This window comes from Nyctereutes procyonoides, unplaced genomic scaffold (assembly GCF_905146905.1).
Source record: "Nyctereutes procyonoides isolate TBG_1078 unplaced genomic scaffold, NYPRO_anot_genome, whole genome shotgun sequence".
In the NCBI taxonomy this organism is placed as follows: Eukaryota; Metazoa; Chordata; class Mammalia; order Carnivora; family Canidae; genus Nyctereutes; species Nyctereutes procyonoides.
Window position 1 is genome coordinate 24,965,893 of NW_026575131.1, and position 27,218 is coordinate 24,993,110.

The window sequence follows — 27,218 nt, forward strand, 5'->3', positions numbered from 1 at the left end:
TTGTTGTATGCGGATTTCCGGGGGCATGGGGAGAATTTTCTTCCGTTTTGCTTCCCCTGCCAGCCATGGGGTCTCCGCAGAGTCACAGATTGCAACACGTGACTCCCACTGCCTAAAGCTCTGGCTGTCCACCCACCTCTCCAGTGTTCATTGTTTATTCCTCCGTGGCTCCCTGGGTCCTGGCTGCCACGTGGGACTTTTTCCATGCCCTTATAATACCGCCTGTGTCATGTCTCTCACATCCTCTTCCCTCTGCCTGGAGAAATGTTCTTCCCTCTTTGCGTTGCAAACTCCTCTTTGTCCCCCCTTAGCTGTCCCTTAGAAACTCTTCCTGACCTTCCCACTGAATTCTGCCTTGAGAACTGTGTAGTGGCTTTATACAGAATTGATGAGTTGACCGACAACTCTCCAACTCCCCCCCCCCAATCCATCTTCTATAATCTTACCTGAAAGCAGGGACTGGTTTTGTGTCTGACCTACCATTGTATTTCTAGAAACTGGCCCACATTATATTTTGAGTACAGATATTGATGGAGATAGAGCCACTGGTCTTCATTCTACGTGGTCCTATAAACCCTATAGAGATACATCTCCCAAACACTTAGGATAATATAGACCTCCTAGAGGCTCATTTGTCTATACATTTTCTAAATATACCTTGTCTGCTTGATAGTATCCTTTATTCCCCACGAAATATTAATGTTGAGAGACTTAGAACAATGAAAAGGAAGAAGAAACAAAGAGTTGGAGTTAAAAGATAGGCAATTTCCGAGCCACATTAAGAGTTGATTGTTTTTCATTCCCCTGTTGTGAGAAGGTGGCTGGCTTTTAAATCCCCTATCCAGGGGTTGTTATTGAAACTCCTGTTCGGTTTGAACACTGCAAGTGACCTGTCTCCCACACGGGGTCCCCAGGCATTATTTCCCTTCTGGATCTCCGGTGGCTGTCGTTGGCAGGTGGGCTGGACCTGGCTGCTCTGCTCCATGTTGTGTTTGGCGAGGGAGCCCACAGTGCATTTCCCAACTGTCGACATGGCCTCTCATCTGCTCTTTTGCTAGAGCTGATGTTTGGAGTCTGTTTTTTGAGAATTGACACTGCAGGGGAGGGTTGTTTCTTACCTAGACTGAGGCTGTCTAGACACCCTTCCCCTTGTGGTTATTCTGCTCAGTTTATGCTGAGCCCTGGCCAGGGCAGCTGGTCTGGGTTGCTTGGCTCTTCTTTACTTTCCAAAGACCTCTACTTTGACAAAAAGGATGGTCAGGCCAAGGTCGTTTTTCTCGCTCTTTGCTGGCAGAGGAAAAGGCTGCTCTCCTTGACCGGAGTGAGTTGTGAGAACACTGAGGGCAGGTTACCGTGCCCTCGTTGGTTCAATCCAAACTAGCAACTTAGGTTTATGGAAGCTTCCATGGTCAGAGACTTTTGAGCAGATAGATTTCTAAATCTGGCCCCTTTCCGCATGGACCTCAGGTGTGGGTAGTCTCCTGGAGATGCTAACAAGTAGTGGGGAAAACTGTGTTCAGCTCAGTGAGCTCTGCCTCAAATGTTTATTTTAATGGTATCAAGATCTTCTTGTAGGAGGGTCCTTTAATACCCAGTAAGTTATGATAGTCAAGGAACATGATTTCATGTAAATGGGATTTTATACTATTGACCTATAGTCTAGTTACCATGCCTTTATTTTAGTTACTTTTGATATTCTGGTGACACATGGTAGACATGTTTGTTGAATAAAGAGGAAACTACAAACAAAAAAAAAAATGATCTCATTATCCAGTGACCAACCAGATCCTCTGGAGTATGAATATGTCTGCGGTTGAGTTATATTTTTTAATACAAAATTAAGGTTGCTATACACTTGTAATTCTATTTTTTAAAAAAGACTCAATATCATAAATATTTTCTGTAATATTAAACATTTTTAAAAATACCGTTTAATGCATAATTCAACTTTCCCTGATATTAGGCATCTAAGTTTTTTCCTAAACTAGGGTAAACATCCTTATACATATATGTTTATACGTTTCATATTTCCATAGGCCGAGTTACTAAATTCAGATTGCCCTGGATATACAACTTCTTAAGATTTTTTGGCACTGGGATACCTGGGTGGCGCAGCAGTTTGGCGCCTGCCTTTGGCCCAGGGCGCGATCCTGGAGACCCAGGATCGAGTCCCACGTCGGGCTCCCGGTGCATGGAGCCTGCTTCTCCCTCTGCCTGTGTCTCTGCCTCTCTCTCTCTCTCTGTGACTATCATAAATAAATAAAAATTAAAAAAAAAAGATTTTTGGCCCTGCTGCTCCTATGAGGCCACCAATTTACATATGAAATTGTACCCATTTCTCCCACACCGTCATTAACATTTAGATGCTGCTTTATTTTTTCGGTAACCGTACACCAGTTTAACACCTGAAAATTGCACTGGATTATTTTAATGTGCATTTCTTTGGATGATGAGGCTGAAGATCTTTGCATATATTACTCACAGACATTTCCTTTTTAAATTTCCTTCTTTTTCTGACACAGAGTTAGCTGAATAAATGAACTTCATGGCCTCATCTGTGAACTCTGGGCTTGAACCACAGATCTATCCCTAATTCGAGAGACGATGTGTTTCTTAGAGTCTGAAAAGCCTCTTTCCCCCAGGTGTCACTGCCGAGAACACCGTCCTCTGTGTGGGCTCGTCACAGATTCTGAATCTGACCTAGGAAATGTTTTTGTGTTCTTCTTAAACTGAAGTTGATTATGTGTTCTGGAGGGGAATGTTGCGGTGGCTTTGCAGATACCCAGAAGTAGGCCCAGCCCGCTTGAGCCCTGCAGAGCCAGCCTGCCTGTGCCCAAGCCGCCCTGCCTGGGGCTGGCGTGCCTGGTACCTACAGCTGGTAGGAATCAGAGCAGATTAGCGTGGCGGAGAACCCTTCAGGAACAGCTTCCAGCAAATGGAAATTATTTTAAAACAAATTGATGTGGTTTTTCTGTCAAACCTACTTGGAGCATAAACAAGGTTGGACTGTACGCTGCTTCCCTTCTACAGACTAGGCCGTGCTTAGCATGCGGCTTAGAGCAAAGTAAACATGGTCTTGAAAGTGAGTTGTCATTGTGTGTGTCTGATTTGAAAAGTAAAAGTAGCGCACTAAACCCGCATCCTCAATGACTGGTGGCACGGAAGACTTCCCTTCTCTTTGGTTTGTCTTCTGGCCGCAGCTGTCACTGCTTCCTGGAAGGGTTTTATTTTTTTTATTTTTTTTTAAATTTTTATTTATTTATGATAGTCACACACAGAGAGAGAGAGGCGCAGAGACACAGGCATAGGAGAAGCAGGCTCCATGCACCGGGAGCCCGACGTGGGATTCGATCCCGGGTCTCCAGGATCACGCCCTGGGCCAAAGGCAGGGGCCAAACCACTGCGCCACCCAGGGATCCCCCTGGAAGGGTTTTAAAGGTAAGAAGTAATTTGCTGTTGAAAGGATTAAAAGGAAAGAAGTACCAGGTCAGTTTCTGCAGTGAGATAAGCATTTTAATCTTACCTCTTTGCCATGGAGGAATATCAAAAACATCTTGTGAAATACTTAACTGTGTGTGTTTTTGAGCGGACATGCGGGCCCGTATCCCGTATCCCCCCCGCCCCCCCCCCGCCCTGTTTGTGCATCTGAATTCTCTGCTAGTTGCAAGGTGGTTCCTCCACACTAGGACAGTGTCAGCTTTATTAAATTGGCCACAGGCTCCCTAGAAGGTGAAACAATGCTCTTAATGTTCTGATTATATATTAATGAACAACCAGGCCAAGGGGCACTTGCCAAAAAAGCTACAAAGTGAGAAAGCCACCAATATCAGAGTGAACTTTGCACTCTGAAAGTGTGAATGATGTTGGGTGAAAGAAGTTTATTGCACAAGGGGAACAACTGGAATCTCTTTGATGTCGGTTAGAATCCAGGCCCCATTAGACTTTCGGACTTCCCAGTTAACTACATCTTTGCTGGTCTAGGGGACATGCTATGGTCCAGGCACAACCAGCATACTGGTAGCGGGGCAAAGGAGGTGGGGGGCGCATTGGGCATTTATATCTGCTCTCAGTGATCTTCAACTAATTTTAATCTAAAATTGAAACGTATAGTCTCCAACCTTTCCACTGGAAAGACTTTTTCCAGAAATAGCATGCTGTGATTCTAAAAGCAGCCTGAGATCTTAGATTAGATCTTAATCAATTAGATCTTCATCTTAATCTAATTTATTTCTCCCCATTGTGGTGACATTTTGTCCTGCCTTCTGGCTTATTCTTAATTTTTGAATGGCTGGCAGTGGGGAACCCTGCTTTCCACGGCCTTATTAAATAATTACGCAAAAGAAGAAGAAGAAGAAGAAAAAAAAAACCTGCTCTTTCCAAATCCTGAGAATTTGTTTTCTGCAGGAGGCTAATACTCCAGCTGAGGTTTTCCACCTGTGATGGCTCCCTGAGCAGAGCTCTGGTAGTGAGTCATAGTCGTTTAGGAAGCAGCAAGGATTGACTGGGTGGGAGGGAATTTTGAAGGTGGTATCATGGCTTTACCATTCAAAATGTGGGTATTTTGTCTGCTGTCCACTTCATTTATCTACTAGCACTTGGAAAATTATTTTTGCATTCTTGTGGTACAGAAGTAGCTAGTTGGCATTTTCCTTAGAATTTTGAGAGTCTGATAAGGCAGGCAGGTTTTTTTCTTTTTAAAAAATAGCTTTATTGGAATACAATTCAAATTCCGTGAAAATCATCCTTTTAAATGATTTGATACAGGGTGTTTTAAGTAGGCTCCACACCTAGCACAAGGGTTTGAACTCCTGATCCTGAGATCAAGACATGAGCTGAGCTATGATCCAGGGTTTTTAACATATTCACAGACTTATACAACCATCACTACTAATTCCAGAACATTTTCATCACCCCAAAATGAAACCTTGTATCCACTAGCTGTCCCTCCCTATTCTTTCTTCCTCCCGCTGGCAAGATCTACTTTTTATCTCTATGAATTTGCCTATTCTGGACATTTCATATTGATGGAATCCTACAATACTAGCCTTTTGGGTCTAGCTTCTTTCCCTTACCATGATATTATCAGAGTTCTTTCATGTTAGAGCACGTATCAGCTATTTCTCCTTTTTATGGCTGCATGATATTCCATGGTGTGGATACACCACATTTTGTTTATTCACCAGTTAATGGGCTCTAGGTTGTTTCCACTTTTTGGCTCTTTTGCAAAATGCTGCTGTGGGCAAGTGTTTGTGTGAATGTGTATTTTCACTTGCCTTGGGGTATGTGTATCCCCTAAGGTGGAATTGCTGGGTCATAGGGTAAATGTGTTCAACTTTTCGAGGAACTGCTAGGCTTTTCCAGAGGCAGTATGCACTTACCGATAGCGTATAAAGTTTCCTCTTTGCTCTCAGTCTCACCAGTAGTAGTTGTCTGTGTTTTTAATGATAGCCATTCTAGTGGGTGTGAAGTGCTATCTCCTGTGGTTTTGATTTGCATTTCCCTCATGACTGGTGATGCAGAGCATCCTTCCATGGGCTTATTGGCCATTTGTGTATCTTTTTTGGAGGACTGTCCAGATTCTTTGCCTACTTTTTAATGGGGTCATTTTAAAAAGAGATTGTACGATTTTGAATGGCTTGGGGTTTTCCCCAGGTAGACATGCTTTTCTCTGTCTTACTTTCCTTAGGAGAGAGAAAGTGCATTTTTAACATTTTTTTCAAAGACTTAAGGTCTTCAGGTAGAAATAAAATGGACAGTACTTACTGGTTTATCTGTGCCCCAGCCCACCCCACTGCCCAGTCTGGAATCTCAGGCAGGGGAGGAAATGCCAGAGAACAGAATGGTGGTTATTCTTGAAGTGAATCTAGGTTTGGGGGTCTTTGCGGGAGCTCATCACACACACAGGGTTCTCCACCAGAATGGGAGGATTTGCCCACCTGTAACCTAAGGAGACTTGCTGTGCATGTACATTTATAGCCAAGTCTATTTTTTGTGCATTTCCTCTGCTCCAGGGCAAGCCTGCCTTTGCCGACAGAGCTTTGCAGCTATAAATTAGACAGAAATGCAGTATTGAGGCTGTCCAAAGGCAGTCAGGGTAATTGCTCTGGACGGGTTTACAATAGGGAGGTGTGAAGTGCTTGGTGGCAACCGGAAGCTGGGGGAGGGAAGACAAATTGAACTTGGCCGGCTTCGGTGTGGTGGGCTGACACAGCTAATTGAAAACGCTGGCCCTGGTGGCTTTTCATGGGAAAGGAAGCTGAGGCCTTACAAGGGTTTCCTTTACAACAAGAAACCAGAGGGAGAGGGGCTCATTGAGTTATGCAGGGTTTAGAACTGAATCTCTGTAAGCATTTAGAGCCTTTGGCTTGGATGTAGAAGATCAGATTTTTTTTTTTAAATTTCCTACTCTTTAGCCCCATTCTAGATGAGCCAAGTGGATAGAGGTGGGGATTCCAGGTGGTGGGAGGGACCTTAAAAGAAGGTCTAAAGGTCCGCCTTGGAAAAACATTGACAGCACTACCTTTGGCGATCCACTGACTTAGGTAGACTGGCCAGTGAGCCATCTCTAGACAAGTGAAATAGGGGTTACTTGGTGGTTCCCTGTAGTCTTCTGGGTAGCCGGTAGGTGTTCTCTAACTTCTCCATTGACCTTGGAGTCTGAATTTGTGGCGCAAGACCTGGGAGTCTGCATTTTAAAGTTGAGGGTGGTGGTAGTGGGTGGGGGGGCTTGGCCTTGAAGTCTTAAACGTGAGAGCTGCCACTCTGGATAGTGGGCTTCTGTAGGCTCACTTACAGGTCCCTATGACTCCACGTCTCCCCCCCCCCGGGGTTGCTTGGTATTGGGGGTTTTCTGGAGCTTGGGCCCAGGAAGGACTGGGTGGTTCCTTGCCCAGCCAAGCCTTTTCCTCCCTCGAAGCCTTTGCCTGTGGTCTCGTCCTCCGTGACTCATCTTTATCTTCCGGTCTGAGGTTAAACATTTCCTCAGAGGGCTTTCCTAGAATGTCCAGGCAATGGTGGCTGCTATCTTATTCCAGGATAGCCTTCAGAGCACATCTTTGGTTACCTCCTCAGGGTCTGTCTTCTCCTCCTGATTGTAAACGCTCGGTGGGTAGAGGCCAGCTTATACCGCATGGTCCTAGAGCCCAGCGCCATTCCTGGCACACAGCAGGTGCTGAATGAGCATTTGTGTGTTTGTTAATTTCCAAACCAAATGTGAGTGACCACTGGCTTTTCTGCTGTGTGAATTATCCCAGGCACTCTTCCCCTATGTCCTTGAAGCATCTGCCTACACACACTTGTAGAAATAACCCCAGGTTGGCTCTTCACACATTTTCAGTGTGGTGTTATTGTTTCCCTCCCAGAGGTTCCCTTGATGCCTTTGAAGGATCAGCTGCACCTGCTAAAAGTAGCCATTTCCTAAAAACTAGAAAATGGACCCATCTCGCATTTACTTTAAACTCCGTGGTCGCAATTTCCAGAAAGCCCTTTCAAAGGCGGGATGTATAAGGTGTGGAGATGGTGGAGGTGATAGGATCTTCCTTGAGATGTGTGGTGGTTAATGTATAACCTCTTTATTAACAAGGCTCCTGGATATGCATGTGGCCTTGTGGCTATCATGGATTCATAAGCCGTGCTGTGGTTCACATGCTTGTAGTAGGTCCATGGCTGTACACAGAACTCACACTTCCAAGCTTCAATTTCCTGTGTTTGAAAAACCACCACAACCAACAACTGGGAAGGCTTGGGTCTTGCAACAGGGTGGAGATACTCAAGAAGTGGTTGGCAAAGGCTTCCTTAGATTCCTTCTCCCTTCCCCATTCTCAACATACATTTGCATGATTTTAGAGAAGGTGAAGCTAAGGGAAATCAAGAGAGAGAGGTGGATTGTGTCTCAACTCTACTGAAAAAAAAAGATCTCAGTATCCTATGGAAAAAAAATCAATAGTATTAAATATCCTGTTATAGTATGCTTATATTATAATGTAACACTAATAGTATATTATTAATGTGTTAGTGTTACTGGAGTTTTCATAATTTATAAACAAAAGGCACCATTGTTTCCCATTTAAAAATTTATTACAGACTATATAAGACTATTTCATTATTCCTGAATAAGTAAAATGTATTATTTTATGACTTCTCAAACTGTTAAATTATGTTTAAAACTGTATTTTCTAAAATCAGGAAAACTTGTGCCCAAATTTAAGTAAGTTTATTTGTAATACAAATTTCAGTTGGTACTTTCTATGCCTGTAAGAATAAACTGATAATTTCACACACACACAAAAGAGAAAAAAGAGGTGGGGAGCTAAGGTCTTAGGGCAGAGGGAATCAGGCCTTCCTTTTTGGGGAGTGTATCTTCCTTATGTAGAGAAGACAGTCTGATCTGAGATCCAGGCACTGGTCCCCAGGACGAGTGCTATTCCAACTGTACCTACTGCTCCTTCAGTACATTAGTGTCTTTGAGGGTTGTTCATTAGGAGGGGCCAGATTGGAAATGAGAGAGCATGAATACAAGAAAGTAGCAAACTAGGATAATTTTGTCCCGCATTTTTGCCTCATGAGCATTGTCTAACTGTTCCATCTGAGGGGAAAATAAATACTGGAGTTGGGATACTGTGGGACTCACAAGCTAAGCTACCCCGGTAGTGTATATCTGCCTTAACAAATAACATTTTGAAGTACTACCTGCCCCTAATGGCAACACAAGCCATCAGTTAAATAAACCAGCTGTTAAGTAAGAGCAAGAACACAAGTGTTTGCACAAACCACCTTTACATTTTCTGATCCTTGAATGTCAGTTGGTTTGTGAATTATTAACCTCAATGTGTGTGAGGAAATACTGGCTGCCTAAGTGTCGTGTATATTTTTATGTAAGAAAAAAAAAGAATTGACCACACCCTCAGCTGCTACCATTTTCGGCTCAGTGCTTCCCTGCTTTCACTCAACAGGCGTATTTAAAGCAGAGGTAGGAATGTTGGCCTCTCACAGACCATACGTGCACCATATATCATAGCTCATCACTTGCCATCATAATTTTGCTTAGGAAGGAGCTGAAGTGATTTACAACCTGTTGGCAGACAGCAGCCTGATGATCTTTATCAGGCTATGTGGCATGTCTAGAATCCTAGTGAAGGGCTTGGTAGGGATAGCTGTCTCGTTAGGAAGAATTGTGTGTATTGGGTCAGAAAAGAAGATTTAGTAAATCAGGTAGCTGGCTTCAGACGTCTGTCACTTCCCAGCAACTTTGCAAGAAGGCTTTGAGGCAGGCTCTACAATTTGTCCCTGGAGAGGGAACCATCCTTGTCTAGTGCCTCAGCTTCCTTGGTATGAAAACCCCAAGTTGGCCGCCTCCACAAGAGCTCAGCAGTGGGTCTCCTTGGAAGAACCTAGCACAGCCCATGGAGGGAGCTGCAGTTAGCATCTGTTGCTAACTGATTTGAGGACTTTGATGGGGAAAGAGTGGAGGATTCCATCTGTGAGCCTGGTTTCTACAATGCACAGCTATTTGTGGAGGTCTAAAGGTGATATGAATAGACTAGTTACCCCTCTGCCTTTTACCTAGGAAGGGGAATTGTGTACAAGCCTTTATTTGGAGGTGAAGGGAGGAAGACTTTGTAAAGGGTGAGGAGAAGGGGGCCCACCAGACAGGGCTATTGAATAAATAGCAGATGTCTTCCTTTGAGCATTGCATACCTTTGGGTATTGGTTGCTGGATTAATCCTGCAGTGTGAGTAAGTCACACTTAGAAATGCCTGGGCGTGGTTCTAGGGGTTCAGTTGCTTTACTGCAGGGTCTAGGCTTTGCTCCTTTGCAGTGCTAAAAACATGCGTGCCATGGGAAGGGAAAGATCTGGTGCTTTGTTTCCCTTTTCCCTCTCTTTATTGTCCTCAGGTGCAATGACATTTGATATTGGAATACATTGAGCACCTTATTCTCAAACTGCCGGAATTGTTGCTGACATAGACCGCAAGCCCCGCAGCCAGCCTCCCATATAGAAATGGAAGAAAAGAAATTCAAGCTGTAAATGCATCTCTGTTTGGGGGCTTTGTAGTGGTAAATTACATGAATGAGTAAGTTGAAAAAGTGCCTGGTTTATACCACCATGAAGACCTAGGTCTTAGATAAATATTGACACCAGCAGTGTGGCAGGCCTACCATTGGTCTCACGGCCCTAAGGAATAAAAGATCTTTTCTGAGGTGCTTGTGACCTTATAAACCACCCTGACAGGTTTGTGCAGGTGCTTTCTGCAGTAGCTCTCTGGGTTTGAGAGTGGGTGGTTTTCTCTTTGTGCTTATGCAAGCTTAAACCTAACCAAAGCCAACCCCCCTCTGGTTTATCGATCACCACTGAGTGTGGGGCAGGTAAAGGAAGTTGTTGGCGCTTTTTTGCAGAGTCATGCTTGTGTGGCCATGCGAACTGGACCTGGGACCGGAGGGTCTTTTATTTGCTTTGATAGTATTTGAGAACTGAGTGTTGGAGAGTGAGAAGAGAAAGCCAGCCTGGAGAGGCTTAGCTGGAGGACAGGTTGGGTGTCATAGCTGAATGCCTTACAGAGCCAACTGTGCCACACCCCAAACCATCCTTTGTTTGATCTCCTATATCTTGTGGCACAGAACCAAATTGCCCTCTAACTAAAGAGGGCTTGGCGATGCCAGTTTCGTTAGTGTCAAGTATGCAAGAGCATCAGCCCCTTCCTATGAGATCCCTGCCCCCCTAAAAAAAAAAAAAGAGGTAGTGAGATTATTAGAAGGAAGCCATGATAGGAGTTACTTGGCTAGGGCAAGCTCAACAGAGATTTTAACTCAGGTTAAGTTTTATTACGTCACCTTTAAAAAGGAGTGATGGTGGAAACGGGGGGGTTCATCACATCACATGTATTACGCAAAGATGTCCTACCTGTTCCTAGGGCAGCTGCCTAGATGTAGCTGATGTCTGGGTTTGGTGTGACCCATCTGCCTTGGTTTCCTACTGAGGCGGGAATTGAATGGCTCTTACCTCTCCCTAGCATGCAGAGAGGATATGGAATATCTCAAGGGACATGCGGTCTTCCTGAGGTTTCCCCAACCTGTCACTGGGACTCTGAAGGGAGTCCCTTATGATCAGTTATTGGTAGGGCTTTCATCACCGTTAGTGGTGATTTACTTTAAAAACAGACTCACATCCCACAGGTGCCAGTATTTGTTATTTGATCGAAGTAGAGTTTAGCAAGTGGAATTTAGCACGAGGACCTACCCTTTAAGACACACCTTTGTGAGTCAGTGACCTGGAACTGCAGACAGTGGAGGGGCAGGGAGAGATAGGGAAGGGCACAGATATGAGGGCCTCTCTGTGTTACAACGCATGGGGCCCTGCTGGATGTAGACGGACCACGTGGAAGAGGTGAGGCATCTTTTTAGAGGCCTTGGTAAATGATTTAAAAAAAAGAAAAAGCAGAAATGGAAGTATATGATGGTGCTGTCATTTTCACAGCCAGCTTCCTTTTTGACACAGTAAAATTTTAATATGTTCAAGGATGGCAGTCACACACCTCATCTGATTCTTTGTGCTTGTAATTGTGGTGAAAAGGAAGTACTATGTTTTAATAGCAGAAAGCAGTGTACGATAGGGCATGCTGCAGTACTGTGTGGTTGGCACCCCTTGACCTCACGTCTTCTCCATGGTTTGGCAACCAGGACCAAAGAAGTTGTACGGCCCCAGGAATACCATGTAGATGGGCTTTTTATGTTGTTGGCATTTCATGACATCCTAGTATCGTAGAAAGAAAAACTTTGCCTTTTGGCTTCAGCCAGGCACTTCATAACACACATAAACTTTAAAAAGCCCAACGGAAAAATTGACAGAACAAAATCCCAAGTTGATAAGCTAGCTAATAAAGTCAGTGACTTAACTGTTAGCCAGGAGGCTGACCTTTTAAAACTGCATTTTCTTCAAAATACTTAGCTAGAGACACTCTCGTGCCTCCATGTAATACAACAGGATGTATTCTTGAAAAGTTGTGGGTAAATTCAGTTTTTGACTTTGGCTGACTTAATACCGGGGATCTGTTCCCTGTATCTGAGGGATCTTTATTTGTAAGTTTGACATAGCTGGGAAAGAAAGGAAGGATAAACCTAGAAGATATTATTTGAATATTTAAAATCTGGAAGACGATGTTGAAAACTTAGAAGAGAATATTATATTGATAATCTTTGAAGGAACCTTGCACTTAGTCTGTTTATAATGTCGAGTATCATGGTAAGTGCAAGTACACCTGGATTTTTTTATTTGCGTTACTGATTTTGGATGCTTGGGTTTCACACAGGCACAAAGAGATATCAGAGACGTTAGTGAGTAGTGGGTGTGATTTCCGTTGGAAAAATGAAAGATCCACATATGTTACAGTGAAAACTGATCGAGGACTCCAGCACTTACCCTTGGGAAATTCTGGTTTCCCAGAAGGATTTTCCTTATGAGCAGCTCTAGCCTGGGAAGGTAGTTACACCCACTTATGTCATTTGTCCCTTAAATTGTGTCAGTGTGTGTGTACGTTTGTGTGTGGGCTGGGGAGGAAAGAGATGCTGATAACACTAAGGTAAGCTGCTGTTTGTACAGATGTATTTGCTTTAAAAAGAAAGCTTTCATTTCCTTCCTCCCTTTTAAGGGAGACAGTTAGGCAACTTACTATATATTGCTGTTTTGTAACCCAAAAGTATATTTGCCTAAAATCACCCTTCTAAATACAGTTGACCCTTGAACAGTGGGGGAGGTAGTTAAGGGAGCTGACCCCCTGCATAGTCGAAAATCTGTGTATAGTTTTCGACTTCCCCAAAACTTAACTACTAATAGCCCACTCTTGACCAGAACTGTTACTGATGACATAAACAGTCGGTTAACACATATTTTGTGTATTATATACTGAATTCTTATAATAAAAGTAAGCCAGAGGAAAGAAAATCCTAAGGAAGGAAGCTGCATTGACACTACTGTAATGTAACGTGTAAGTGGACCCACATAGTTCAAATCCATGTTGTTCAAGGGTCAACTGTACTTTATTTAACAACAACAAACCTCGATCATTAGGTGTTCAGAGATGTTACTGCCAAGTTGTTTTGTTTGTTTTTTAATCTTTTGGCATATGTTTCTTTAACCAGAGGTTTGTGTACTCTCATTCTCATTGACTGGCTTCGTGTTCGAGGGGAGGGTGCATTGTCAGAAATGGGAGTTCAGAAAACCACCAAATCCCTTGACCCTTTCCTGCTTTGGGGAAACTCCTGAATGAGAGGGTTGAGGAGGGTATGTAATGACTCAGATGGAGAGAAAGAGTTTGTTTGTTTGTTTGTTTTGAATATTTTAATGTGTCTGTCGTGCTCGGGAAGTAATATGTTATTGGAGCATTGAAGGTTTCATTTCTGAAGAATCCAGAGTCACTGGTGTAGAATTTCCTTATCCCTTTATCCAGCGAAATCCTCGGCTGTACCTTCTGCCAGAAAGACAGGCTTGGAATTTGACCACCCTGTTCTTGTGACCAGGAGTACTTTTTATGGGGCTGTGTTAAAACAGTTATTTTCCTATCTGAGAGGCCTTTGGTGAGGGCATGAAGTGTGTGAAATCACTCAGTGTTAAGTGGAGAATCATTTCAGTGTCTTGGGAAAGGAAATTGATCCTAGTATCACTTAGAGTTGGTGTTTGTGCCAACGTTTACACAATTTTGTTGCGGGACACATTCAAAACGCTTATAGGATATTGCTAGTTTGCATCTTTCATATGTGAAACCAAATTTAATGAATTTTAAAGCTGCATCACGCTTTTAATAAACACCCTAAATTTTACAGTGGTGGTTCTATAAGATGCTCATCTTCCTGCAGATATTTTAGGGGCCGAGGGGTTCAGGTGGAGGTGTAAGTATCCTAACAGTATTCTGTGACCAGAAGGCACTGGTGGACTTCGCAGAGCACTTGGTGAAGCAGATTCCAGATTTATCCACCAGATTAATGTGTCCCTCACTTCCTGTCCCTTTTGACCGACTTTTAACTACTACAGAAGCAAAAGTCTGTTTCCTGCCTTAGTAGAGCATAGTTTTCATTTAGGAGAATCTCCCTCCATCCTTTCTCTGAAGGAACTCTATCCAGACCTTAAGTGTGATGCCAGAGGTGAGCTCGCCTTCTTGCCGCATTTCTGTCTTCTCTAGATCATGATTGATGAACCTATTGCTCATACTGGAGTGCCTGGTACCTCAGGACATGAGGGCATCATTGGACAAGAGATTGATGAGGCAGGGAGTGCCTGGCTCTGAGGCCCTAGGCTCCCTCTGTTCCACAGAATGGCTGGGTGTTCAGGAGCTAAAGATTAAGCTGTTGTGCTGGATGGTGCCCGGCAAGGGTGAACCAGTCCTATTACGGGCGTGATGAGTTTGGAAAGTCCTGTAGAGCTCAAGCACTCCATGAAAGGGTGAATTTGTGATCCCTTTTCGGAAATGATAAAGTAGAGAGTAGGTGACCAGACTCCTGACCCCTCTTCTTCCCTCCCCATTTCCACGTCTTTGCACAGCCACTTCTGTAACAGCAAAACCAAATGGTGGCTGTAGACACCTCTCCCCTCCTGGGGTGGTCATGGGTGGTGTTCCTGTGTGACAGGTTTGTGGGAGGGTCAGCCTGTGGCCAGCAGCTATTTCCTGCTCAGATTCCCTTTGTGAAATACCCACTAACTGCAGAGCTGGTGAGGCCAGAGTGCCTCTTCTTAATTAAATTAATTAATCTTTAGAGGTTAATGATGCATGTACCATATTTACTCAGAGACTGTTATGGGATATTTATGGGCTTCCCTCTGGGACCACCCCTGCAGCCTGGCATGAGACACAACACACCCAATTACTTTGTCTCTTCAGCCAAACTAAGATTTGGGTAGGAAAAACAGATTTAAAACCTCTTGCTTTAAGGAATGTAATAGAAAGAAAGCAAATGCTGATTATGGTTCATGGAGCTGGGGCTCTTGACTCTTTTGGTCAAAACTTCAAGTAGATGAACAAGGAGCTGTTTTCTTCCTTTGGAAATCCCTTCCTTCCCTTCCTTCCTTCCTTCCTTCCTTCCTTCCTTCCTTCCTTCCTTCCTTCCTTCCCTCCTTCCCTCCTTCCCTCCTTCCATTTTATTTATTTATTTTACTTTACCTTTGTGGCCTTACTTCCTGGCCTTCTTCCTTAAAAACCATGTTCCTTTTCTATTCTTCTAGGATTCACTAAAGTCTTTCATTTTCTGGTTAACCTTTCTCATCATAACTATCTTCCTGCTCTGAATGCTACCTGGATGCAGTGGTACCCATACCAAGGATGCCAAATACTTACAGGGGCCAGGAAGAACTATCTGCAAATGAGTAAGAAGGGCCTAGGAGAGAGAATAGGAGTAGCGAGGTCCATGGTCAACTGCAGTACTTGCTAAAAAAAATGTTGCTGGTGGCTACTATTAGGGATGCTTTCCCAGTGATTATTTTCAAGAGAAACTGAAACTTTAATTTTTTTTGGTGAAGACTTTTTCTTCAAACACTCTTTACTCACAAACAAACATAATTTCTCTGCAGTTCAGCCTTGGCCCACGAGCCACCAATTTACAACTCCTGGTCTATCATTCAGAAGATGCTTGCCATATCAGAGCCTTTGGCTGTAATTATTTACAGAGTCTGTAATATATTCAGAGTCTTTCTGACCAGTAGGTTACAAACTCCATAAGATCACAGGCTAGATCTTACCCTAAATTGTATCAGAATTTATCAGAGCACAGTACACATTGTAGACACATAGTCACTGAATATTTGTTGAACTTGATTGGTACTAAAGGACAAAGACTTAGACTTATATTCAGATTATCCATGGGCCGGGGTAAGATGTGTGAACCATTAAGATAGAGAAGCACATATAAGATCTATGGGATTATGGAAGCAAGCCTGGGTGACTTCTGTCAGTTAATATCTTAAGCGTTGGAATTCAGAGGCCCACACTGATTTCTATAGCTGACTTTAAGGAGTAAAAGCAGGCACTCACTGTGAAGTCCTCATATGGCTAGAGCATATTATCTCTTCTTTTGAGTTGCTTGCAGGCCTCATGTGCATAGAGATTTATCAATGTAACACTTTCAGAAATTGAAATAACTGTGATTCATTCCTGACTTTCTTAAATAGAACTGACCAAAAGTTTACAAGATGAGCTGTATGTAGTGAGTTGCTATCTGAGTGATTTTGCATTTGTTTGCAGAATGCGTTTCTTTTTGCAAGCCTCAGTTTAGGGAATATGGGGCTACTTAGCTTACTGACGAAAATGGCAGCAAGTACAGAACCTTCTCCTGAGTGGGAATTCTTGCCAGAAGAATGATTCCAATTTAAGGTGCAATATTATTATTATTCTCAATATAAACCTTTAATACATATTATCAGCTTGTTTAGTTGTGGCTTTTGGTCAATGAGGGGAAAACATCACAACAGAAAAAATAAGAGCATTCAATATTGTAGGTATAAAAAGAAATCCCTTATTCTCATAAAAACTATAATTTGGATCTAGGGAGTGTAATGTGGTGATTTCATTGGAACTCGATGTGTACCACACATAATTTCTCAGAAGGTAAGAATGCAGCAGAAATGGCTTTAAAAGCTTAAGGGATTAATAAGTAACTTTAACGAGTTGTATGTTCTTCACTCACACTCCCTGAAATTTGAAAACCAATCACTTTTTCCCGGGAGTCCTAAGCAGGTGACTCCTTTTCTAATGGGTGGCACGCAGTACAGCTTTTGAGGTAAGAAGAGATAGATGACTGGGGCCCAGGTTTTCTAAGAAATAAGGGGTTTCCAGGTCAGTCTTGGGTGCCCCAGGAGAGCTCCCCAGATGGGTCTTTGGATTGCTTCACACTTCTCTTTCTGGCTATATTATTCGGTTTAGCAAACACCTGAAGGCTTAACCTATGCAAAGTACTATGAAGTTCAGGGGTTGAGTTGAGTAATGGGAAATGGGCTGGCCTGGAAACCAAACTGAACACGAAAACCTCACTCCCCAGGGAATGCTTGTCATAGAGTTAGGACCTGCTTCCACTTTGAATTCTGATTCCAGTTAATGTTGAACACGGCCATGTGTTGAGCAGGAGGTTTTGTCCGGATAAGTCAGTGGCCTGTGAGCAATGCCTGTATTTGAGGATGAAGTGCTAATTATGTTGGTGTAACGATGTTGGGGTTACTTCCTCACCACAGCTTACTCAATAGCAAACAACTTTTTATCCTTCAACTCCAAGGAGTCAATGAATTATTGTTTGCCAGCTTTGAACAGTGTTTGCCAAGTTTGTAATATGTGGTTCTCGTTGTAATCCAGGGAGGTGCTGGTCAGATTATGTAAATACTGATTTAAGCCTATAGAATTACACTCAGGGCATTTTTTATTCAGTGTCTTCTTAGTGAATTGAATTTTCAAATGTCTTCTCTGTTGGGATGGTTAAGAACCTCGTGCGCCTAAAGGATATTAATGAGCTAATATTGTCGGTATCCATCTCCCACCACATTTTAAAGAAAGCTCTTGAATTATTGGGAAGTTCAAACTTATGTTTGAAATCCAATTTTCTTCTTTAAGTGCAATTCACTTTAAGTATGTATTAATTCCTGCATGATTTCAATATGGTACAGTTTTATTGTTTAAAGAGTTTATTTATTCACGAGACACACAGACAGAGGCAGAGACATAGGCAGAGGGAGAAGCAGGCTCCCTGCGGGGAGCCCTATACAGGACTGAATCCCAGGACTCCAGGATCCCAACCTGAGTCAAAGGCAGATGCTCAACCATTGAGCCACCCAGGTGTCCCTAATACAGTACACTTTAATAGAAATTTCAGCTATGATGGAAATCTCCTCTGTCTGCATTGTGCCTCACCGTAGTGGGGAGTGTCAGGTGGTGGTTGCACACTTGGAATTTAGCAAGCATGACCAAGGAACTGAATTCTTAGTTTGGTGTAATCTTGATTACTTTCTGTGTGAATGGGAGTAGCCGCCTGGCCAGTGACTACTGAATTGGACAGCACAGGTTTCCATAATGGTGAGGATTGCTCAGCTATTCAAAGACTTAGCTCTTCTCATTCAGTGGGGTCAGGGTTGGGGGTCTTTGTCAGGAAAAACGCTCAGCAAGCAGATTGTTGTCTCGCACTGTTAAACAGTTTGCTTCTCAGACACAGATAAAACCGGGATAAAACTTGAGCCATTCTCCGCAGAGGTACCTCTTGTGTGTTCTCCAAATGGTGGGCCGGACGGTCATCTTTCAGCGGATTAGCTGAAAGAATATCTATGGCTGGGCCCAGTTGTTCCAAGCTCTGCGCACCCTTTGTACGAGAACAGGGAAAATTTGTGTTATGACAATGGCTGACAAAAGGTTTAGTGAAAGCTGCAATTGGCAGTAACTGAATTCCCGGAGGTTTCTTTCCAGCCCTCTCTGCTACTGAAAGGTGCAGAAATGCTTTTGACAGCATCTGTCCTGCTGACAGATGAATTGTTTTGACAGGAGAATCTGAAACCTTCAACTGAAGACACATTCAGATGTCGGGCCTGGTAAGGGGCAATCATGTTTGGAGAAATAAGTGAGATGCTTTAGATTTGTGTGCGTGTCAGCTGCCACCTGAAAGAAAGACCTCATGAAAGTTTTTTTTTTCCCTTTTTATAATTAACCCTTTGATTGTTCTTCTGACCCAAGATGAGAATTCACACCCTCTCTGTACAATCCTTGGGGTGAATAAACATATTTCTTTAATTGTTGAGGAATGAGTAATATCAAGAAGCATAAACAGTGAAAGAGTCAAAAAAATTTATTTAAGAATTGCACTGAGGTATCAAATCATTATGTGGTGTACCTGAAACTAGCATAATGGTACATGTCACTTATATCTTAATAAAAAACTATGCTGGGAGAAAAAAAAGTGCTCATGACAGCATTCTTGATAATAGCAGAAAGGTGGAAATAACTCAGTTGTCCATTAGCTATCGAATGGATAAACAACATGTGGGATATGTGTATACACACACACACAAAATGGAACTTTTATTCAGCCCTAAAAGACAAGGAAATTGTGACACAGGCTACAACATGGGGGGACCTTGAGGATATTGTGCTAAGTGAAATATGCCAAACAAATCCTTAGGGATGTCTTTTTTTTTTCCTTTAAAGATTTTATTTATTCGAGAGAGAGAGAGAGAGAGAGAGAGAGAGAGAGAGAGGCAGGCAGAGACACAGGCAGAGGGAGAAGCAGGCCCCATGCAGGGAGCCTGACGTGGGACTCGATCCTGGGTCCCCAGGATCACACCCTGGACTGAAGGCGGCGCTAGACCGCTGAGCCACCTGGGCTGCCTACTTAGATGTCTTCTACAGAGTAGTCCAATCCACAGAGACAAAGTAGAGTGGAGGGGGCCAGGGGGTGGGGAGGATGGGGAGTCCGTGTTTACGGGGTGCGAAGTTTCAGTTGGAGAAGAAAAAGTTGTGGAGCTGGATGGTAGTGACGGTTGCACAACAGTGTGACTGTACTTAATACCATGGAGCTGCACACTTAAAAAGCAGTTAAGTCGGTAACTTTTTATGTTTTGTATATTTTACCACAATAGAGAGCCATGCTGAGAGTTTGTCTCAGTGAGATGAGCAAACAAGAAAATGTCTCTGAGGATTGTTTCAGATTATATTTGTCAAGGAGACTGCAGTAAATATTTTCCCCATTTCCTGATCACAGCAGTTGGAGATCAGCAGCTTGTCCCAGGTTTTAGGACTGGTCACTTCTCAGACTTCAGAGCTGGATGGCTCTGCGGTGGCAGAAAGTTGAAGCCGTTGCAGGGGATCCGAGCTTCAGCCTCTGTCTTCTCTCTCTGATTGCTAATCGGCACTCTTGAGAGGAGAATCACCCTTTAGACCAGTCTGCTGACCCTCATTTGTTGATAACCTGGCTTTTCTAGTTCATTCAGAGGGAAAAAGTGGCCTCATTCAGGCTGACCCGGGGAGAGCTTAAATTTCCACTTACAGGTGTCTTCATCTTCTTTGCTGTTTACTGGAATCTCAGCGTGAGGCCCTCATACTGTTTAGCTTCTTTGTAAGATTACCTTGCAGAAGACCCTTTTCCAAGGAGCCTTAATCTGAAGAGCAGGATTCATATAACATTTTGGAAATTTAAGTAAATTTTGTCTGTTCTTTAAGAGAATGACAGACCAAAGGGGTGTCATGATTTAAAAATGGTTTTATTCTAATACCATTCCTGGGGTGGGGAGTAAGGGAAGTAATTGCATTCCAGATAGTTTACCGATTAATTGCCTGAGACTGGTTCCACCCCTGGCCACATCTATAAGCCAGAGACAAGACATGCATTTTGAATCTAATAGCCTGAAGAGTCAGTTGTCCAGAATTCAAGGTTAAAAGCTGGTGGTCCTCACTCCAGATGTGGCCTGCAGGCCTGCAGGAACGTTATGTTTGGCCCATGAAGAATTGTTTTGTTTTGTTTTTTAAGAATTGAAAGGATTTCACCTAAGAATTCAGAGTTTGAACTTCTCTTGAAAATGAAGAAGACTGGTCTGCATTGCCCTTGTTTTTGGACAAGAGCAAATGCCCCTTTTGATGGGCAAGCAGGTACTGCTCTGTCGGCCTCTCTGCACGCCTGGCAGGGTGACCATCCACATTACTTGCTTGCCCTCCAGGCTTCTTGCCTTTGTGACTTCTGAGTCTTCTCCTGATGTCTCCTCCATCTCCGTAACCCTCATTACTGATGATGATGCAGTTGTCGTAGATATTGTAAACTCACGTTATCTCTGGACTCAGCAACAGTATTTCCCTCCCTCTTGTTTATGCTCATGTGCTCAAAATAGAAGAAAATTTTCACTCTGTCCAGTCCTTTTTCTGATGTGGGAGTGTTTTCTCCATGTGTGGATTTTCTTTTTCAAGTCTAACCTGTTGATTTCTGTGTACCCGATCATAAATACCACCAAGCACAGACAAGCTCATGCTTGACTTCAATATGTGGTTTAAAAAATTACCACCTTCAATTTTTATAGTAACATAATCTCTGGACAAATTGCTTTTAATTCAGGCTGTGCCCTGAACACAGATGTACCATTAATTTCAAATGCAGTCTGACTTTTATTTAGATGAATGTCTTGAGCCGACAATGAAATGGCTATCAGCTGTAGGTTAGTATTGATTGGAATGTCTCTGGAGTAAGTTTAAAAGCTAGTTGCCACTTACGTGCTGCCTAAATGATAGACTTGAAACTCGTGATTTGCAGTACTGTTAATTGGCATTAATGCCTATGGAATTAATAGCTGAGATCAATACTGTTGACCTCTTTGGCATACGTGGGACTGGGTGTGTTTTGGTGGCAGGGAGCAAGGCACAGTATACACCAAGGTCCCCTCTGGACCATGTCTCTGGATTTCTGTTCCTGAAAGATCAAGCTGGTCTAGGCTGAGGGCTGATCCAAGAAGCTCGGCTGACTGAACACAGATCAGCTTGCTCCTTGTGTGCCTCTAAGGGTATAGCTGGGGGATGAAAGGAGAAGTAATTCTGAATGATCTTGACAGGTGCTATCTTCTTGAGGAGGCTGCTTGCATGTATGTGAGCCTTTGCTTAAAACCAGCCACAGATTTCCCATAACCATAGCTCCTCTCTCCTCTGTGACTGTCTCTCCCAGTATTTATTCATTGATGGTGGGCATGTTGTGTTCATGGAAAGCCTTATGATTAGTCTCCTGAGGTCTCCCCTTTCTAAGCAGTTCCTTCAACTTTGAGTGAGCATCTTAGCGATTTTTAGTCCATAAGATCTTGCTTAGACTAGGATTTCTCAACCCCTGGTTATTAGCATTGACACTTAGGGCTGGAGATTTGTTGTTAAGGGCTCTCCTGTGCTTTTTGTGGAATGCTTAGCAGCATCCTTGGCTTCCGTGTGCTAGATGTGTGTAGCCGACCCTGCCCCCGCCTTTTCCCTGCAGTTGTAACAACTAAAAATGTCTCCAGATAATTGCCAAATGTCTTCCCTGGTTGAGAACCATTGATTTGTAGACAGTAAAGGGTCAGTGCCTGACTCCTCTTTTTCTTTACTACTGTGTGATACTTGATGCTTTAGTAAAATATTTTTAAAATGCCATTTGGAATAGCCTTGGACCCGATTTGGTGCAAAACATTTGGGTCGCCACACTCTCATGTAGGTAGAGGACTGACTTACCTTAGAATTTCTTTAGAAGTTGCTAAGTGGTGCAGTTATATTGATTGAAATCCATATGGGGTTAGCCAATTTCAGTGATTTGAGATTTTCACGGTGACTTATTCGTGGATGCAAGTGGGGAGGAGCTATATCTGTAAATCTCAGAATGAATAAGGTTACTTAAAATAATGTATGGGATAGGGGCAATTATGAGGGAGAGGGCCTGGTTTGGGGGGCAGAGTAGAAGATTCCTGAATTTGGGGCTTAATGTTGTATGTTGATTTAATTATTATTATTTTTTTGCTCTTCCTTTGCCAGAAACCTGAGTTACAACAAACTGTCTGAGATTGACCCTGCTGGTTTTGAGGACTTGCCGAATCTACAGGAAGTGTGAGTGCTTTCTCCTAAAACTCTGGTTGGAGGTGGGGGCCTAAGAGCTCCTTGGGAAACCATTTCTCTCACTCCCCTGGATCAGGAGTCTAAACTGGCTGCCTATGACAGATTGTACAGCTTTCTGAGCTCCTTCACTGCCACCCTCCTCGTAGGCAGTCAGTGATGGGTGTGCTGTCATCCAGGAGAAATCATGGGTTTGCAGTGGGCATATGGGAGGATCCCCTCATCTGTGCAAACCTTCTGGACCCACTGTGTTGGCACACCTGACAGGTGCTTCCCCCCACTTACCGGGCGGAGGTAGAGCAACCTGCTCAGCAGAGGCACATGTGCTAGCCCACTCCTTCTGCTTCCCAGGGAACAAAGGTATAGAAGAATGGACAATAGAGGCTTACTTTTCCCCTCTCTTCTCCAAACAGAGCCAGGCATTATTACTGCCTTTGGAACTCTCAGCCAGCCCCCCTGCCTTGTGCAATGTCCTGTAAATCAGGCATCCCCCTTTCCTTCTTTTTTTTTTCTTTCCTTCTTCTTGACTGTAAAGAATTTTGCTTTTAACATAGATGTCAGGGTTATCAGGAATGTTAGCTCCACAGGGACTTTAGAAAAACGTCTATATAAGCTCTGCCTAACCACGGCAGAAAACTTAGAAAGTCTAGAACTATGTAAAGACTAAAATCACCAGACATAATCATTATGAACACTTAGTGAAAAATACATACCTCTACAGGCAGAATTTTGGGATCAGACTGGTCTGGCTTCTTTCCCTTCTTATAGTTTTGTATCTTTTTCATACTTAACCCTTACATTTTTGAATACATTAGTATGTAAATTAAACTTTAAATGTCCTACTTTAATTTTTATGTAAAACGACCACACGTGGATATTCCATAAATTATTCACCCCATGCTTCTACTGTCAGATATTTTTATTAGATATTATTAGGTAAGTGCTTTACATGTTTTGGTCATTGTAACTGATAGAAGCCCTTGTTTATTATTAATTTTTTATTTCATTGTTGAATGATTTATCTAAAGGAAACTTAATTTCATCACTTGGTACAATTGGCAAAATACTTGCACCCCCTAGCCCCATCGTCAGAGTCTCCAAATTGTGTTTATAGTTTCTATGTGTCTTTTAAAAAGGTTTAAATTTCCAAAGTTAAAAGAACTTCATAGTTGGAAGGAGCCCTTGGAAATACTCTGGCCAGAGCCCTAGTTTTGGCATAAGGTCAGCAGCCAGTGAAGGGAGCAAGGAAGTGTGAGGTGGGTCACTGTGCTAATTTGACGTAATAAAATACCCCCTTCTCCCTCTGCCTTGACTTTTCTCCCTCTTCAGAAGAACTCCTGTTGCATTCTGAGCAGGATGAGGCTCCTGACAGCATCCTGGGCTCTTAGTTATGTGTGTGACTGTTCGTCCTGTTGATGCACTCATGAGGATTGACTTTAGCTAGCTATTGTCCTAAGCACTGCTGTTTTCACTGCCACCTTCTCCAGACATTAGAAGGAACCAAGGCATGAGGACTTGGCTGAAATTATTTAGCACCTCGGTGTTTCTTTTCCCTTTCGGCAACGTGGATGTATGAACACATTACCAATGGTACCATAGTTATTCACTGGAGATGATGTCTAGAGCTTGGCACACAGGGAGGCTACTGAGTGTTGTTATTTCCTTCTGCTATATTTGGAACCACATAGCACCCCAAGCTGGGCACATTATTAAGAAACAAATCCTTGAGGGCCAGTTGATTGGGCTTTTTACCACCATGACCACCTGCAGTCACACTGGGATGAACAAGATGAATTCCCTAGAGCCCAGAGCAGTGGAACTTCTCACTGATGAAGGGCCTTTCCTGAAGGTCATTTTAACCCGTGGTAGAGGCAGATGGGAAGGAGGCTGTCAGGAGTAAGGGGTGGGGAAAGGATATTGAAGAAAAGAAAAAAAATCATAGTTGACACACAATTGCTTCTAAATTAACTGGGTTCAAGGCTTTCCCAGGAGCTGTCAGCTCTCCTAAACCCTGCACAGCCCTCCCTCCAACTCTGGAAACCTTAACAAGAGGAGAACCACAGGCTGGCAAAGCAGCAGGCGGTGGTTTAGCAGTGGTTTTATTTTGGAGGCCTGGAACCACAGTCCATCGTGGGCCGGGTGGAGAGAGAAAGCAAGCCGGTTGGAGGTCCCTGGAGGCCATGAGGACACTTGAGCAGCTGCTGCCAAGCCACACGGTCTTCGCTGCCCACAAGCTCTGTGGAAAGCCCACCAGGGAGGGCTTCCAGCCAGGGGTCCTGGGCGGCCAGGCTCCTCTGTTAATAAGAAGGGCTATTTATAACGTCCTCTTTAAGAGTTGCATGCAGGTCCCGTGCTTGCTGCCTGGCCAGAGAATGCTTACTCTGGGTGCTGCTGTGTGCTTTCCAGGGCCATTGACCTAAAATGTTCCTCTAGGCAGCCGGGAAGCCTGCGTGTGCCCTGCCTTTGGGTATTTATGGCTCACCCTCTGGGGTCTCGAGATCATTCTCGTGTGTGTGTGTGTGTGTGTGTGTGTGTGTGTGTGTGTGTGTGTGTGTGTGTGTGTTGGGTGTTTAAGGGAGGGGTGGAAGAACCAGAGGGTGTCTTTTTGAGGCACTGCTCTTTGGCCGCCAATTACCACCACCTGTTAGGCATTTGCTCTATTTCTGGCTCCATCCTAAGCCGCTAGGTTTAAGAATTTCAGCTGGGTCCTGCCACAACCCTCTGAAGTTGATACTGGTGTTGTTTACATTTTTTCCAAAGGGAAACTGAGGCACAGTAAGGTTAAGTGATGTGCTGAAGGCTCTTCAGTTGCTAAAGGGTAGGATTGGGATTGATTGAACCCAGAGCTACCTGATTTGAAAACCTGAACTGTAAAAAAATTCCCCTTAATAATCCCTGCTCGGCTGCTCTGTCACGGTGCCTCAGTTTCTTCTTTTAAGGTGTAGTGCTAATTTAGTACCCTCCTCAAAGGGTTGACGTGTCATTGAGTGAGATAGTGGGTGTAAAGCATTCAGCGGAGATCACCAAGTTCACACATAACGGCCATTGTTTATAATGGTTAAAGTAACTATCTCCTCTATCCCCATACTAAAATAGGTACATCTGGCCATCTGGTGTAGAAGCAATGTATCATCAAGTCTTGCCGGAGTAATTTTTTCGTATGCCTTATTCTCTAGTAGCTAAAAGCTCTAATAATAGTTATGGACTAAGTGGCTCTGACTCCAAAACCTGCTCTCCTCCCGGCTATTGATGATCTTGTCCCTTCTGAGATGCAGAGCTAACTGAAGTTTCAACCTCGTGCCCAACTTTGTTATTATGTGCAGCTCTCCTTGTGTTTGGAAACAACCAAAATGTCTCCCCAATAGTGGATTGGCTAAATAAATGATAGTTCATTCTTGCCAGCAGAGGAGTACTCTGCAGCTGGTCAAAAGAACTGGGGAGATCTACTAGATATATTACTAAGGGGAAAACTGCACTGTAGAAAAGTCTGTGTCATTCACAAGCATCTGTGTAAGAGAAAAACATGTGCACATTTCTCGTAGCTGGCAGCAGGCACTTCCTCTTGGAAGCGGACCAGGGAGCTGAAGTGCGAGGAAGCCTCATTTTTCACTGTGTATTCCTGGTTATTCTCTTTTGAAACGGTTTAAAAATTTTACTGTGTGCTTCTATCAGCTATTGAATAAATAATACGGCCATTAAAAAAACAAAACGGCCCCAAAGCCCCATAACCCAAAATCACTCCTTCGGTTTGTTTTTCATTGTTTGTCAAAGCCTCCATTGATGGAGATAATAATTACTCTGAAACCCCCCCCCTTTTTTTAAACATTTGACTCTTACAAAATAAAAGAACTTCCTTTTGGCAAGCTGAGTAACTGGACACTTTTAGAGAGAATCCAGAAGACCCATGATGACATTAGAATGGGTGAGCAGGAAAAGGCTCACCTCTAGATTCTCCCCTGGGGTCAGGAAGTCCATGTGGCCCTATTTACCTTATGTACACCTCTTCTTCCAGCTCCAGAGTCAGGCCACAATTCGTGGTTTGATGCACCTGAGTGAGGCACTTCTTGCATCACCAGGAGAAGTGAGTTCAAGAAGCAAGACATTTTAGAAGGATTTTTAGGACCTTGGATAGGAGCCAGTGTGGGGCGTGTGTGACACGTAGAAAACTGCACAACCCCAGATACTCTGAAGATTTCATCAAAGACTGCCCTAAATTCCTACTTTCCTTATTCGTGGAGACTGTGCTAAGCTTTCCCTCCGAACTCTGGCTGTGCTATTTTTGACTGATCTCTATTTCAGTCTGGCAAGTTGGTTATGTCTCAGAGTGAGTGCAGTCTCCACTGCCTTCTGAGGATACTGTTCTCATGTCTACAGGGGACAGCGCCCAAAGAGAAAGCCAGTAATGGTGACGCCAACTGACTTACATTTAGCTAGCGGTTCTTTTTATGTAGGAATGATCAAGAGTTACGCGGGCCGTGCAGTTCTTCTCCTTTGGACTCCCAACTGTCCTCTGCATAAATCCAGCAGCCCTGTTGAGATCAGAGCCTGTGATCTCTGCCTAAATCTGTTTACTTGGGGCTGCCACTTTAGATCTAAAATGCCTCGTTTATCTTTAGCACTGGTCTGCTGCACCTGTACGCCCCACTTCCAGTAGTTTTGTCA

General features: G+C 43.5%; 1 protein-coding gene across 2 annotated transcripts in view; it reads left to right on the forward strand.

The window, feature by feature from the left end:
• Window positions 1-27,218, forward strand: part of LRIG1 (leucine rich repeats and immunoglobulin like domains 1) — a 115,310-nt gene that overhangs the window by 14,054 nt on the left and 74,038 nt on the right. For both annotated transcript variants that reach the window (XM_055342873.1, XM_055342874.1), the window contains exon 2: window positions 22,479-22,550. In XM_055342873.1, the coding sequence (XP_055198848.1) occupies window positions 22,479-22,550 (72 nt within the window). The remainder of the gene's footprint in view (window positions 1-22,478; window positions 22,551-27,218) is intronic.